Below are 12,003 nucleotides of genomic sequence, written 5' to 3'. Positions count from 1 at the left end.
TTCTGTAGTATCCTTTTTTATAAAAGAGCAATAAAACCTCCAGAAAACTTTATGACATTGATGTTGTGTTTGATGAATAGCTCCGTGTCAGGAGCATTTGTTTTCTGAAGTGGTGACTCTGACATTTTTCAGACATTATACATGAAAACTGTCACAGACAAGCTGGAAAATAACAGGCCTGAAAAAGGAGCGCGCGCCGTACAGCTCCTTCAAGTGCGTGCTGAAAACCATTAAACATCTGCAGGGTCACTCACTCAGCCACAGGAACAACGCATTTTATTATTTAACTTTGAACTGTATATAAGTATGATATATATATATATATATATATATATATATATATATATATATATATATATATATATATATATATATATATATAATTTTTTTTTTTTTTTTTTTTTTTTTTTTGCGTGGACTTCTTAGAACTTTGAACACTTTTTTACTTTTTTTTTTTTTGCTTACCCGTGCTGCAAATCCCGCTAACATTTAGTTTAGGCGCCATTCACACACTCCTTTGTTTTTTTTAACACTAGAACAAGTGTTCTGCATGACTGTTTTTAATTACGAAAATCCTGGCTAAAAAGCTATTTTAGCTGTCATTAGAATTACAAGCCATGATGCCAGCATGAACAGGCATTGGGACCTCATTGACCTAGCAAGAGTAATTACTGAGCCACTCTGTCTGCCCGATTCTGTAATGTTGGAGAAAGTGCTGATTTTTGGTTTGTATTCAATATTTTTTTTGCATTAATGGACTACAGACACCCTTGAAATAAAAATGTCTGACATTTTCCTACCTTCATTCATTTCAGACACTTGTTATGTCGCTTTCAGCCAGATCTGGGTTTCAGATTTTTTTTTCTTACGGAAGCTTCTCTCTCAGTAATACAGGCTGGATGTGTGTGCAGGGTGCTGCTGTCATCATTAGCTCATGTATCAGCACAGCTTGTATCTTGCACTTATTTCCTCCATGTGCTTTTCTCATATCTGCCTCCAGTTTTCACTGCCCAACGTAGACATTGTTTTTTCCCATCTCCACACTGTTGAGCTCTTTGTACAACCCTTAGCCCTCCCTGCTGCTATCTCGAACACTGACAGAAGGGAGGATAGAGCATAGCGAGCCGTCAGAGCCGGGAGCAAGAGCTCTATTTGTAATATTTTTGCAAACTGCTCATCTAGGTGTAAGACTAAAAGGGCTTGTTACCATTCAATAAAGTTTTTACCCCAGCTGTTGTGTAATATAAAACAGCAAACCATATTGTACACCAGTTGTTAGGGTCCACTGGTAAGTCTCCGCCGCTGCTCCAAGTGTTTGGTATTGGCCGCTCTGCCAGTGTGGAGGGAACACTGCCTTCAGAGCTGTGAGCGCACAGATTGCCTGCCACGCTGTCAAACAAATGCTCCTGACACAGCAGCGCTATTCAAACAGAACATCAATATGAAACGTTTACTTGAGGTTTTGCTGCACTTTTATAAAAAGATAAAAGACAGGAGAAACGTTTTCCTAATCCTGGAAAGCTTGAACTCGCTTGCATGCCATAGATTTTATTTTAAAGGAAACTTTCAGATTAGGGCATATTTATATTGTCTTATGGAGGCTAAAATAAGGTGTGAAATAAGAATTAATTTAAAGGTTTTAAATGTGCCAATCAGGGAATCAAGAGAAAGTGAGCTTTGCCCCCGAGGAGCCTCTTTAAAGCAAACCATATTGTACACCAGTTGTTAGGGTCCACTGGTAAGTCTCCGCCGCTGCTCCAAGTGTTTGGTATTGGCCGCTCTGCCAGTGTGGAGGGAACACTGCCTTCAGAGCTGTGAGCGCACAGATTGCCTGCCACGCTGTCAATGTGACGTCAGCGCTGCAGTCCATGCCAGGCATTGGCGGCAGCGGTGGAGACTTGCTGGTGCGCCCAAGAAAGGCAGGTTTGTTTTATAATATAAACTGCAGGCCCTATATTGGACGGGATAAACCCCTTTAAAAACACTCGGCAGCAGAAAACTACTAGAAAAGTTTTAATGAAGACCATTAGAAAGTTGCTTAACTTTACATTTAGGATTGCATCCTCACACTACAGAACATTATTAGTGCTTTAATTGACAAATATAAGGGGAGTATGGAGGCGGGTTCTTTATTATACAGGTCCTTCTCAAAAAATTAGCATATAGTGTTAAATTTCATTATTTACCATAATGTAATGATTACAATTAAACTTTCATATATTATAGATTCATTATCCACCAACTGAAATTTGTCAGGTCTTTTATTGTTTTAATACTGATGATTTTGGCATACAACTCCTGATAACCCAAAAAACCTGTCTCAATAAATTAGCATATTTCACCCATCCAATCAAATAAAAGTGTTTTTTAATAACAAACAAAAAAACCAACAAATAATAATGTTCAGTTATGCACTCAATACTTGGTCGGGAATCCTTTGGCAGAAATGACTGCTTCAATGCGGCGTGGCATGGAGGCAATCAGCCTGTGACACTGCTGAGATGTTATGGAGGCCCAGGATGCTTCAATAGCGGCCTTAAGCTCATCCAGAGTGTTGGGTCTTGCGTCTCTCAACTTTCTCTTCACAATATCCCACAGATTCTCTATGGGGTTCAGGTCAGGAGAGTTGGCAGGCCCATTGAGCACAGTAATACCATGGTCAGTAAACCATTTACCAGTGGTTTTGGCACTGTGAGCAGGTGCCAGGTCGTGCTGAAAAATGAAATCTTCATCTCCATAAAGCATTTCAGCCGATGGAAGCATGAAGTGCTCCAAAATCTCCTGATAGCTAGCTGCATTGACCCTGCCCTTGATGAAACACAGTGGACCAACACCAGCAGCTGACATGGCACCCCACACCATCACTGACTGTGGGTACTTGACACTGGACTTCAGGCATTTTGGCATTTCCTTCTCCCCAGTCTTCCTCCAGACTCTGGCACCTTGATTTCCGAATGACATGCAAAATTTGCTTTCATCAGAAAAAAGTACTTGGGACCACTTAGCAACAGTCCAGTGCTGCTTCTCTGTAGCCCAGGTCAGGCGCCTCTGCCGCTGTTTATGGTTCAAAAGTGGCTTTACCTGGGGAATGCGGCACCTGTAGCCCATTTCCTGCACACGCCAGTGCACGGTGGCTCTGGATGTTTCCACACCAGACTCAGTCCACTGCTTCCTCAGGTTCCCCAAGGTCTGGAATCGGTCCTTCTCCACAATCTTCCTCAGGGTCCGGTCTCCTCTTCTCGTTGTACAGCGTTTTCTGCCACATTGTTTCCTTCCAACAGACTTACCATTGAGGTGCCTTGATACAGCACTCTGGGAACAGCCTATTTGTTGAGAAATTTCTTTCTGGGTCTTACCCTCTTGCTTGAGGGTGTCAATGATGGCCTTCTTGACATCTGTCAGGTCGCTAGTCTTACCCATGATGGGGGTTTTGAGTAATGAACCAGGCAGGGAGTTTATAAAAGCCTCAGGTATCTTTTGCATGTGTTTAGAGTTAATTAGTTGATTCAGAAGATTAGGGTAATAGGTCGTTTAGAGAACCTTTTCTTGATATGCTAATTTATTGAGACAGGTTTTTTGGGTTATCAGGAGTTGTATGCCAAAATCATCAGTATTAAAACAATAAAAGACCTGACAAATTTCAGTTGGTGGATAATGAATCTATAATATATGAAAGTTTAATTGTAATCATTACATTATGGTAAGTAATGAAATTTAACACTATATGCTAATTTTTTGAGAAGGACCTGTATATGTAAAATAAAGAAGCCGCCACCATACTCCCCTTCCCTGGCATTTGCGTTACTCCCTTTTCTGGTCCCATCGGTGTTCATACAGTCGACCTCCTGTGATGATGGCACATCACATGAGAGAGATAATCACAGGAGGTCAGTTCATACAGAGACTGCCGGGGACCCATGGAAGCACCACATTTTTAGTATTGTGTTTATTTTCTTTTATATTGCATGGTGCTGTTTTAATGTTTTTCTGGTAATTTTTCGAAGACCGTGAAGGTTATCCATTCTACATGAAGACATATCCTAGGAAGGAAGGAGGGCACCGCTGTTATCCTCTGCAGCCTTTCTTACCACTTGCCTTAAATCCACTTTCTTTGTTTTACTTTTATTTTTTTTATTTTATTTTTTTCATTTTTTGTCTTTTTATTTCCTCCTCCTCAAAGGTCAACACAAAATCAAATTTATTCCTGAAATGGTCGGTCCCATCCTGGAAATGACGCTGATCCCTGAGACAGAACTGCGTAAAGCCACCATCCCGATTTTCTTTGACATGATGCAATGTGAATTTCATTCTACGAGGAGTTTTCAGATGGTAAGAAGAGTTGCCAGCTTAGGAGGCATAAAAATGAGCTTTCATCTGATCCGTTCTACTAATTGTGTGTTGCCCATTTATATACAGGTGGACCGGGGGTTGAGATTGTCACTGGTGCAATTTATTCAGATGTCAATCCACCAAGTGTCACCGATTATAAAATCGGTGCTAAGATCGTAGTATACTTTTTAGCATATGAGCATGCTCAGAATAACACCTTATCTGAGCACGTTCCATCATCACTAATGCCCTTCTAATTTTACCCTTCTGGCCACACCACTGTTCAGGGAACGGCAACCAGCCCCATTCTCGTCCATGAATATGTACTGCTGATTCTTTTTGACGGTGTTATCCACGACCCAACCATTGATGACTTATCGCGTTGGATAGGTCAACAATATCAGTGGACGTCCAACACTTCCACCAATCCGCGTTTGTCTGTGTTGCATACAAGTGATGAGTGAGCTCGGAACAGGTCATGAATTGTTCAGTCTGGACAATAATATAGTATGATAAATAGTGAAAACCTCTGTGTCGTGCTTCCAAATATGTTGACTAAGGCCTCTTTCATACTTCAGTCTTTTGGCGTCAGTTTGAATCCGCTGTTTTCGTCAAATAGCGGATCCGCCGTTTTTTGGGGGCGGATCTGCAATTTTCACGTAGACTTGCATTAGCGACGGATTGTGGTGGATGGTCGTCCGTTCCATCTGCCATGTGACGGATCCGTCGAAATTTGGCGGACGACGTCTACACATTGACGAACATTGCAACGTTTTTTGTCTGCGCCGAAATGGCGGTTCGCAACAGATCCGTCGTGTCCGCCATTTCCTAGAATGGCCGCCTACGGGCGACGGATCCGTCTTGACCGTCATTTGGCGGATCCGTCGCCCCAATCCGCTTTTTCAATTGAGCATGCTCCAAAAAGTAGATACTTTTCACAGATACATGGATGCGTCAAAAAAACCCAGATCCGTTAGAACCGTTTTCTCAACAATTTTGACGGATCCGTCTATCCGTCACGATGACGGAGCAGACTGACGCCAAACAACTGAAGTGTGAAAGAAGCCCTAACACAAGCTACAGGAAGTAAAAAAGGTCTGGTCTTCTGACCTCTGGGACCCCCACAGACTCATCATAAAATTATGGCATATGTTGGTAATTTGGTATGACATGGGAATACCCCTTTAAGTTGCACCATTATTAACAGCACGGAGCAGTGAGTAAAAAAAATATATAGCCATCAGCAGGAAACACTGTCCCTGTCTGTCTCATTAACTCTTCGTAACCCCCTGCGCTTTCATCTTGAGGATTAATTAAGGGTGTTCCTTGCTCTACAATATGTCCACGGGGTCCGCACAATAGCACCCAGACTGCAAACGTGTACAAAGCCTGTTAGCGCGTTTCATTCCCTGTATAAAGAGATGTCTCATTGATCTCCCACTCACTCCCACGCTGCTGTGCCGAGTCTCAGCGGGTCAGTGTGTGTGCGGACAGGCAGCGGATCCCATCAGCATTTCCTTCTGCACCGCTATCTGTTGCAGAGAAATGTGAGCACGGAATTAAAAGACTCTTCAGACCGTTCTACACGAAGCCGAATCTTCTACACCCCAGATTCTAGAAGAGGTCGTTATATTGGCTGTTATTGTGAGATTCACAGGAGTCTCGCTGCTAAAAATACGCAGTTGTCATCTGGGGTGTGCAAAAGCGACACAAAAATTTATAGGAAGGCGAGGTGAACAGAGGGTAATCAGGCTGCTATTTTCACATTTCCCCTATAGCGGTGTATCTGCCGTACATTTTTAAGAACCCATTACATATGGTACATAGCACACTGTTATTTTAGGAAGGCCTCCCTTTATAATTGTGATACAATAAGAACTCCCTAAGAGCAAGTCAACAGCAGTCAGGAAATAACTTTTAGTAATTGATGAGTAATTCTATGTTCTTCATGATTGCCATATTACCGTCACTGCGTGGTGCATTAAAATATCGTCTTACAGTAATCTCCTCCAACAGCGCACCATGTGGTCAGACAGGGAATTGGAAATATTTATTTTAACTTATACGTGCTCCTTCTGTGTCTTGGCTGACTCTGTCTATTCCCTTAACTTTTTGGAAATTGAGTTTGTCATGATATAATTTCAATACCATATTGTGCCGTTCATAACAGAAAATTTCAGGTTGGATTTCTCCTTTACCTTTCAATAGGAGAAAAACCTTGAATGCTGCTTGGGAAGTGTATGATTACATGCCAGCTAGAATTAATCGAAAGTATTCACAGGACCCTTGTCTAGCATTCACATCAATATCCAATTCCCAATGCTGCCAGAAGCGACCACATCAATATCCCAAGGCTGTCTGACACGGCCACATCGATATCCCAAGGCTGTCTGACACAGCCACATCGATATCCATAGGCTGTCTGATGTGGCCACATCGATATCCCAAGGCTGTCTGATAGTGCCACATCGATATCCCAAACCTGTCTGACACGGCCACATCGATATCCATAGGCTGTCTGATGTGGCCACATCGATATCCCAAACCTGTCTGACACGGCCACATCAATATCCCAAGGCTGTCTGATGCGGCCCCATCGATATCCCAAGGCTGTCTGACACAGCCACATCGATATCCATAGGCTGTCTGATGTGGCCACATCGATATCCCAAGGCTGTCTGATGCGGCCACATCGATATCCCAAGGCTGTCTGACACAGCCACATCGATATCCATAGGCTGTCTGATGTGGCCACATCGATATCCCAAGGCTGTCTGACACAGCCACATCGATATCCATAGGCTGTCTGATGTGGCCACATCGATATCCCAAGGCTGTCTGACACAGCCACATCAATATCCATAGGCTGTCTGATGCGGCCCCATCGATATCCCAAGGCTGTCTGACACAGCCACATCAATATCCATAGGCTGTCTGACACAGCCACATCAATATCCATAGGCTGTCTGATGCGGCCCCATCGATATCCCAAACCTGTCTGACACAGCCACATCAATATCCATAGGCTGTCTGATGCGGCCAGATTGATATCCCAAGGCTGTCTGATGCGGCCAAATTGATATTCCAAGGTTGTCTGATGCGGCCCCATCGATATCCCAAACCTGTCTGACGCGGCCACATCGATATCCCTAGGCTGTCTGATGCGGCCACATCGATATCCCTAGGCTGTCTGATGCGGCCACATCGATATCCCTAGGCTGTCTGACATGGCCACATCGCTATCCCTAGGCTGTCTGATGCGGCCACATCGATATCCCTAGGCTGTCTGACATGGCCACATCGATATCCCTAGGCTGTCTGATGCGGCCACATCGATATCCCTAGGCTGTCTGACGCGGCCACATCGATATCCCTAGGCTGTCTGATGCGGCCACATTGATATCCCTAGGCTGTCTGACGCGGCCACATCGATATCCCTAGGCTGTCTGATGCGGCCACATTGATATCCCTAGGCTGTCTGACGCGGCCACATCGATATCCCTAGGCTGTCTGATGCGGCCACATCGATATCCCTAGGCTGTCTGATGCGGCCACATCGATATCCCTAGGCTGTCTGACGCGGCCACATCGATATCCCTAGGCTGTCTGACGCGGCCACATCGATATCCCTAGGCTGTCTGACATGGCCACATCGCTATCCCAAGGCTGTCTGACATGGCCACATCGATATCCCTAGGCTGTCTGACATGGCCACATCGATATCCCTAGGCTGTCTGATGCGGCCACATCGATATCCCTAGGCTGTCTGACGCGGCCACATCGATATCCCTAGGCTGTCTGATGCGGCCACATTGATATCCCTAGGCTGTCTGATGCGGCCACATCGATATCCCTAGGCTGTCTGACGCGGCCACATCGATATCCCTAGGCTGTCTGACATGGCCACATCGCTATCCCAAGGCTGTCTGACATGGCCACATCGATATCCCTAGGCTGTCTGACATGGCCACATCGATATCCCTAGGCTGTCTGACGCGGCCACATCGATATCCCTAGGCTGTCTGATGCGGCCACATTGATATCCCTAGGCTGTCTGATGCGGCCACATCGATATCCCTAGGCTGTCTGACGCGGCCACATCGATATCCCAAGGCTGTCTGACATGGCCACATCGATATCTTAAGGCTGCCTGATGCTGCCACATTGATATCCCAAGGCTGTCTGACATGGCCACATCGATATCTTAAGGCTGCCTGATGCTGCCACATTGATATCCCAAGGTTGCCAGACCAGAGCCCCCAACACCGTCTTCTACCGGCCGACATCTTCAACTCTGTTTGTGATTAGTCAGCACCACATCGATGACATCGCGCCATGCTTACTAATTAAAAGAGGTGCCAGAAATGAAGTTCATAAGACTCTGATCTGGTGGCCATCGACTGCTGACTTGACCGCTGTATTAAGATCCTGAAAATCTTTTAACTCAAATCTTAACCCAGCCACTTGCATCAAGGGAAGACTCTGTAATACATTGGCAGGCCGTGTGCACACCTCTATGGCGTCCATATGCTATATATATATGGCTATATATGGCTCCATATGACGTAAAGGAAAGGTTTATTGTTGTAATAAACCCATTTTATGTACATAGAAGGATGTAATGAAAATAATCAAATAATTAAAACAAGTGTTTTATCTGAAGAAGCCCAAGTTAAATGTTATGTAGCCGAGCACCACCCAAGAGGATTTTCTTCCAGAAAAAAACTCATATGTTTAATAAGTTTGTGAAGGAAATGCACGGTTTAATTGTAGTAGTAAATAGGGATTGTCGATATGCTATGAGACGTAAATGCTTCTCTACGCAGGTGAATGAAGAGCTCGAGCTTAATAATTATTGGTGCAGAGAGCATTTAAGTAACTAGAACTGTACTCATTAAGTTTTAATTGAACTGAGACCTAAATGGGCCGAGACGGCCAACTGTAGAGACAATGCTGTTCTGCCATCTCCCAGCCTACAGGAGGAAACGAAAATCCGGGGCTGTCTATGAAAGCCTACATTAGTGGATCTGTTATCTTTTTAAAAAGGCAAGACACTCAATAAAGCGAATCCCTTGGATATTGGGAACTCCTGCAGCCATATTCTGCCGCAGCTGAATTTAGCAAATGATTTATCATTTATAATACTTTCTGCCTCTTCACATCAGATTGTGTTTTATTTTTTTACTTTTAATTTGTGGGGTATCTGGTTTGAAATGAAAACCCATTTCCAAACACCCTAATAAGGCCTTAAGCCTAGAAAGAAAAATATCCCATACATAAGAGTGTAATACCTCACTTCACCTGCGGGACTGCTGCAGAGAAATACTTGCTGCTGCTCACTTTGATCATTGAAAGTCTCAGCAACAGGACACCCTGGCATTTTCTTATTGTTTTGCCATTTATGTAACTGAAAGATCTTACAAAATTGACATTCACTTTGGATTAATTCTGTCATTAGTAGAGATAAGCAAAAAGATTTGCAGGACCATGGTCTAACGGTCATGTCGGTAGTCCTCTGGCTTCCAGACCAGAGCACTGTGAACTGCCTCCTACCTGCCAGAATCTCAGACTCCTCTTGGAGTGATGTCTTCATGGTGGCATAACCCGGGCAGGGTGTCACGCTGGACCAACTAAAATAGGAGCCGGGGATGCAGGAGGTTCGCAGGACCACAGACTACTGACATGGCAGCGGGACCAAGATCCTGAAAATCTTTTTTGCTTAACTGTGATCATTTAGGATATTGGAGTTTGGATTCTTCACATGGCTATTTCTATCCTGCCGATAGTCTTTCAAGGGATTCCCTGATTTAAACAGTCTCTATAAGTAAGCAGAGGCCCTTGACAATAAATTGATCACAAGGAGATGCCCTTTTTTTGGATCCGATTAGTAAGTGCTTTATTTACCTGCAGCGCCTCCTCAGGGAAGGATAAGGTATTACACAATTAAAAGGCAAGATGTGGCCTCAAGCCTGAGAGGTGCTCTCTGTGAACTGCTCTCGCCTATGGCAAAGAAGTGAAGATCCCGAACAGAGGGATCTCCTCTATAAACACAAACTTGCTTAATACCACATAAAAACAAGTTTTGTAAACCGCTTTATTACCCTCTTCCGGTTTTCATAGCTGAGATGGGAATGCGTGTCTACAGGCGGCAGCCAGGATTATGTAATTAGCGGCACAGGCTGTGCCACGCTACCTCTAACATCCATAGAAGTGATTAGGTAGGAACTCCCAAATTTGTGCAATAGCATAGCCCGCTCTTCTTTCTGGCCATAGCCATGAAAATGTAACATGGGAGGTAACTGGTCAACGTGAGCCACTTTATAGACCCGGAACATAGACCGAACACTGGATCCTCCTGCATTGTGAGGGTTCCATTTGTTGGGAGCCCCAAATATCAAACCTTTTACAGTATATCCTATTCATTCATGACAAACTTTACAGGTTATTATCAGTATTAATATAAACATATACCGGGTACTGAAAATCCATCATTCCAGAACACGGAGGCTTCACATCCAAATAAGTAAGGACAGCCGAGTCTTAAAGCCATTTTTCTGCTTCTTCCTAGCATGGGTCTGTCCATTGTGCATTGGTATTCTTCTTCTTTTTACTCAATCCGTACTGTCAGCTAATATTATGTTACTACTTGTATTGCTTTGTTTTTCTCTAGTTTTAGAAGCTGCCAAGGGATTTCTCTTTATTTATTGATTGACCATTGACTTTTAGTGTAGCATACATAAATGTCAGACCTGACATCAGCTTTGCTTTCTTCTGTAACATGCGAGACCTTAGACTCGAGCTAATGTTGCCGTTGACAAATTTATTGAAGTCTTTGTGTTTTTGTTTTTTTCTGTATACCACACATCACCAATGTAGTACGTCTGGTTGTTGCAAAAACTAATATATAAATTGTAAGTTGCTTGTTATTTTGGCAGTAACATTTATTGAGTATGACAGCCTGATCAGGTTATCTATCATCTGTCCACTGAATTGGTGATAACTGTTAGATTGGGCTGGATCCCCACTGATTAACAGGAGAGGGTCTTCTGTCCCCCATTATAAAAACATAAATTTACCTCCTGGACCAGCATCACTCTGTCAGCCACCGGACTTATGAGATAAAAAAAAATGTCACTTGGCTTGAGCCTTCAAAGTTGTGTCCAAGTAGAAGAACGGTGTTTCTTCCCACGGCCAACATTCTGAAGGCCACTGATTGTCTGCAGTGGTCATGTTTCATTGTTTATGAGATGGACAGGGATTGCAGGGCTCAGGGCAGAGCTGGTCTGGCAGGTAAACTTACAGTTATTAATTTTTTATGGAACACACTGGAGCAATTAATATTGGACACCCCCTTAATAGAGCAGCAGGGTGCATGCATGACCTACCTCTCCAATGAAGTCTTGGCTGCAGTTTTGTGGCCAGGGGAGAACAGACAACACAAGTCCCCTGTTGTGGCAATTGCTGTGATAGGTTATACATTTTTTAGGCTGCAATAATCTTTTAAAGGGAATCTGTCGGCAGGTTTTCACTCCCCAAACGATATGCTCATGTAGTTCTTTCAAAGGCAAGTCCAGCAAACCCTTTACACGGTCAGTCCGTTCCTCCATTACTGAGAAATCCGCATTTGAATTGATATGGTAAATCGAAAGCCTCGGTCACTCCAGCTCTATTCCC

General features: G+C 43.8%; 1 protein-coding gene across 1 annotated transcript in view; it reads left to right on the top strand.

Annotated features, from left to right (window-relative positions):
- The window catches only part of DOCK1 (dedicator of cytokinesis 1), a 421,618-nt gene that overhangs the window by 341,282 nt on the left and 68,333 nt on the right, over positions 1-12,003 (top strand). Inside the window, exon 33 of the mRNA XM_069753948.1 lies at positions 4,181-4,329. Within this exon, the coding sequence (XP_069610049.1) occupies positions 4,181-4,329 (149 nt within the window). The remainder of the gene's footprint in view (positions 1-4,180; positions 4,330-12,003) is intronic.

Source organism: Ranitomeya imitator, chromosome 2 (genome assembly GCF_032444005.1).
Source record: "Ranitomeya imitator isolate aRanImi1 chromosome 2, aRanImi1.pri, whole genome shotgun sequence".
In the NCBI taxonomy this organism is placed as follows: Eukaryota; Metazoa; Chordata; class Amphibia; order Anura; family Dendrobatidae; genus Ranitomeya; species Ranitomeya imitator.
The sequence above is the reverse complement of the archived record's forward strand: the minus strand, read 5'-3'. Positions and strand labels throughout refer to the sequence as shown.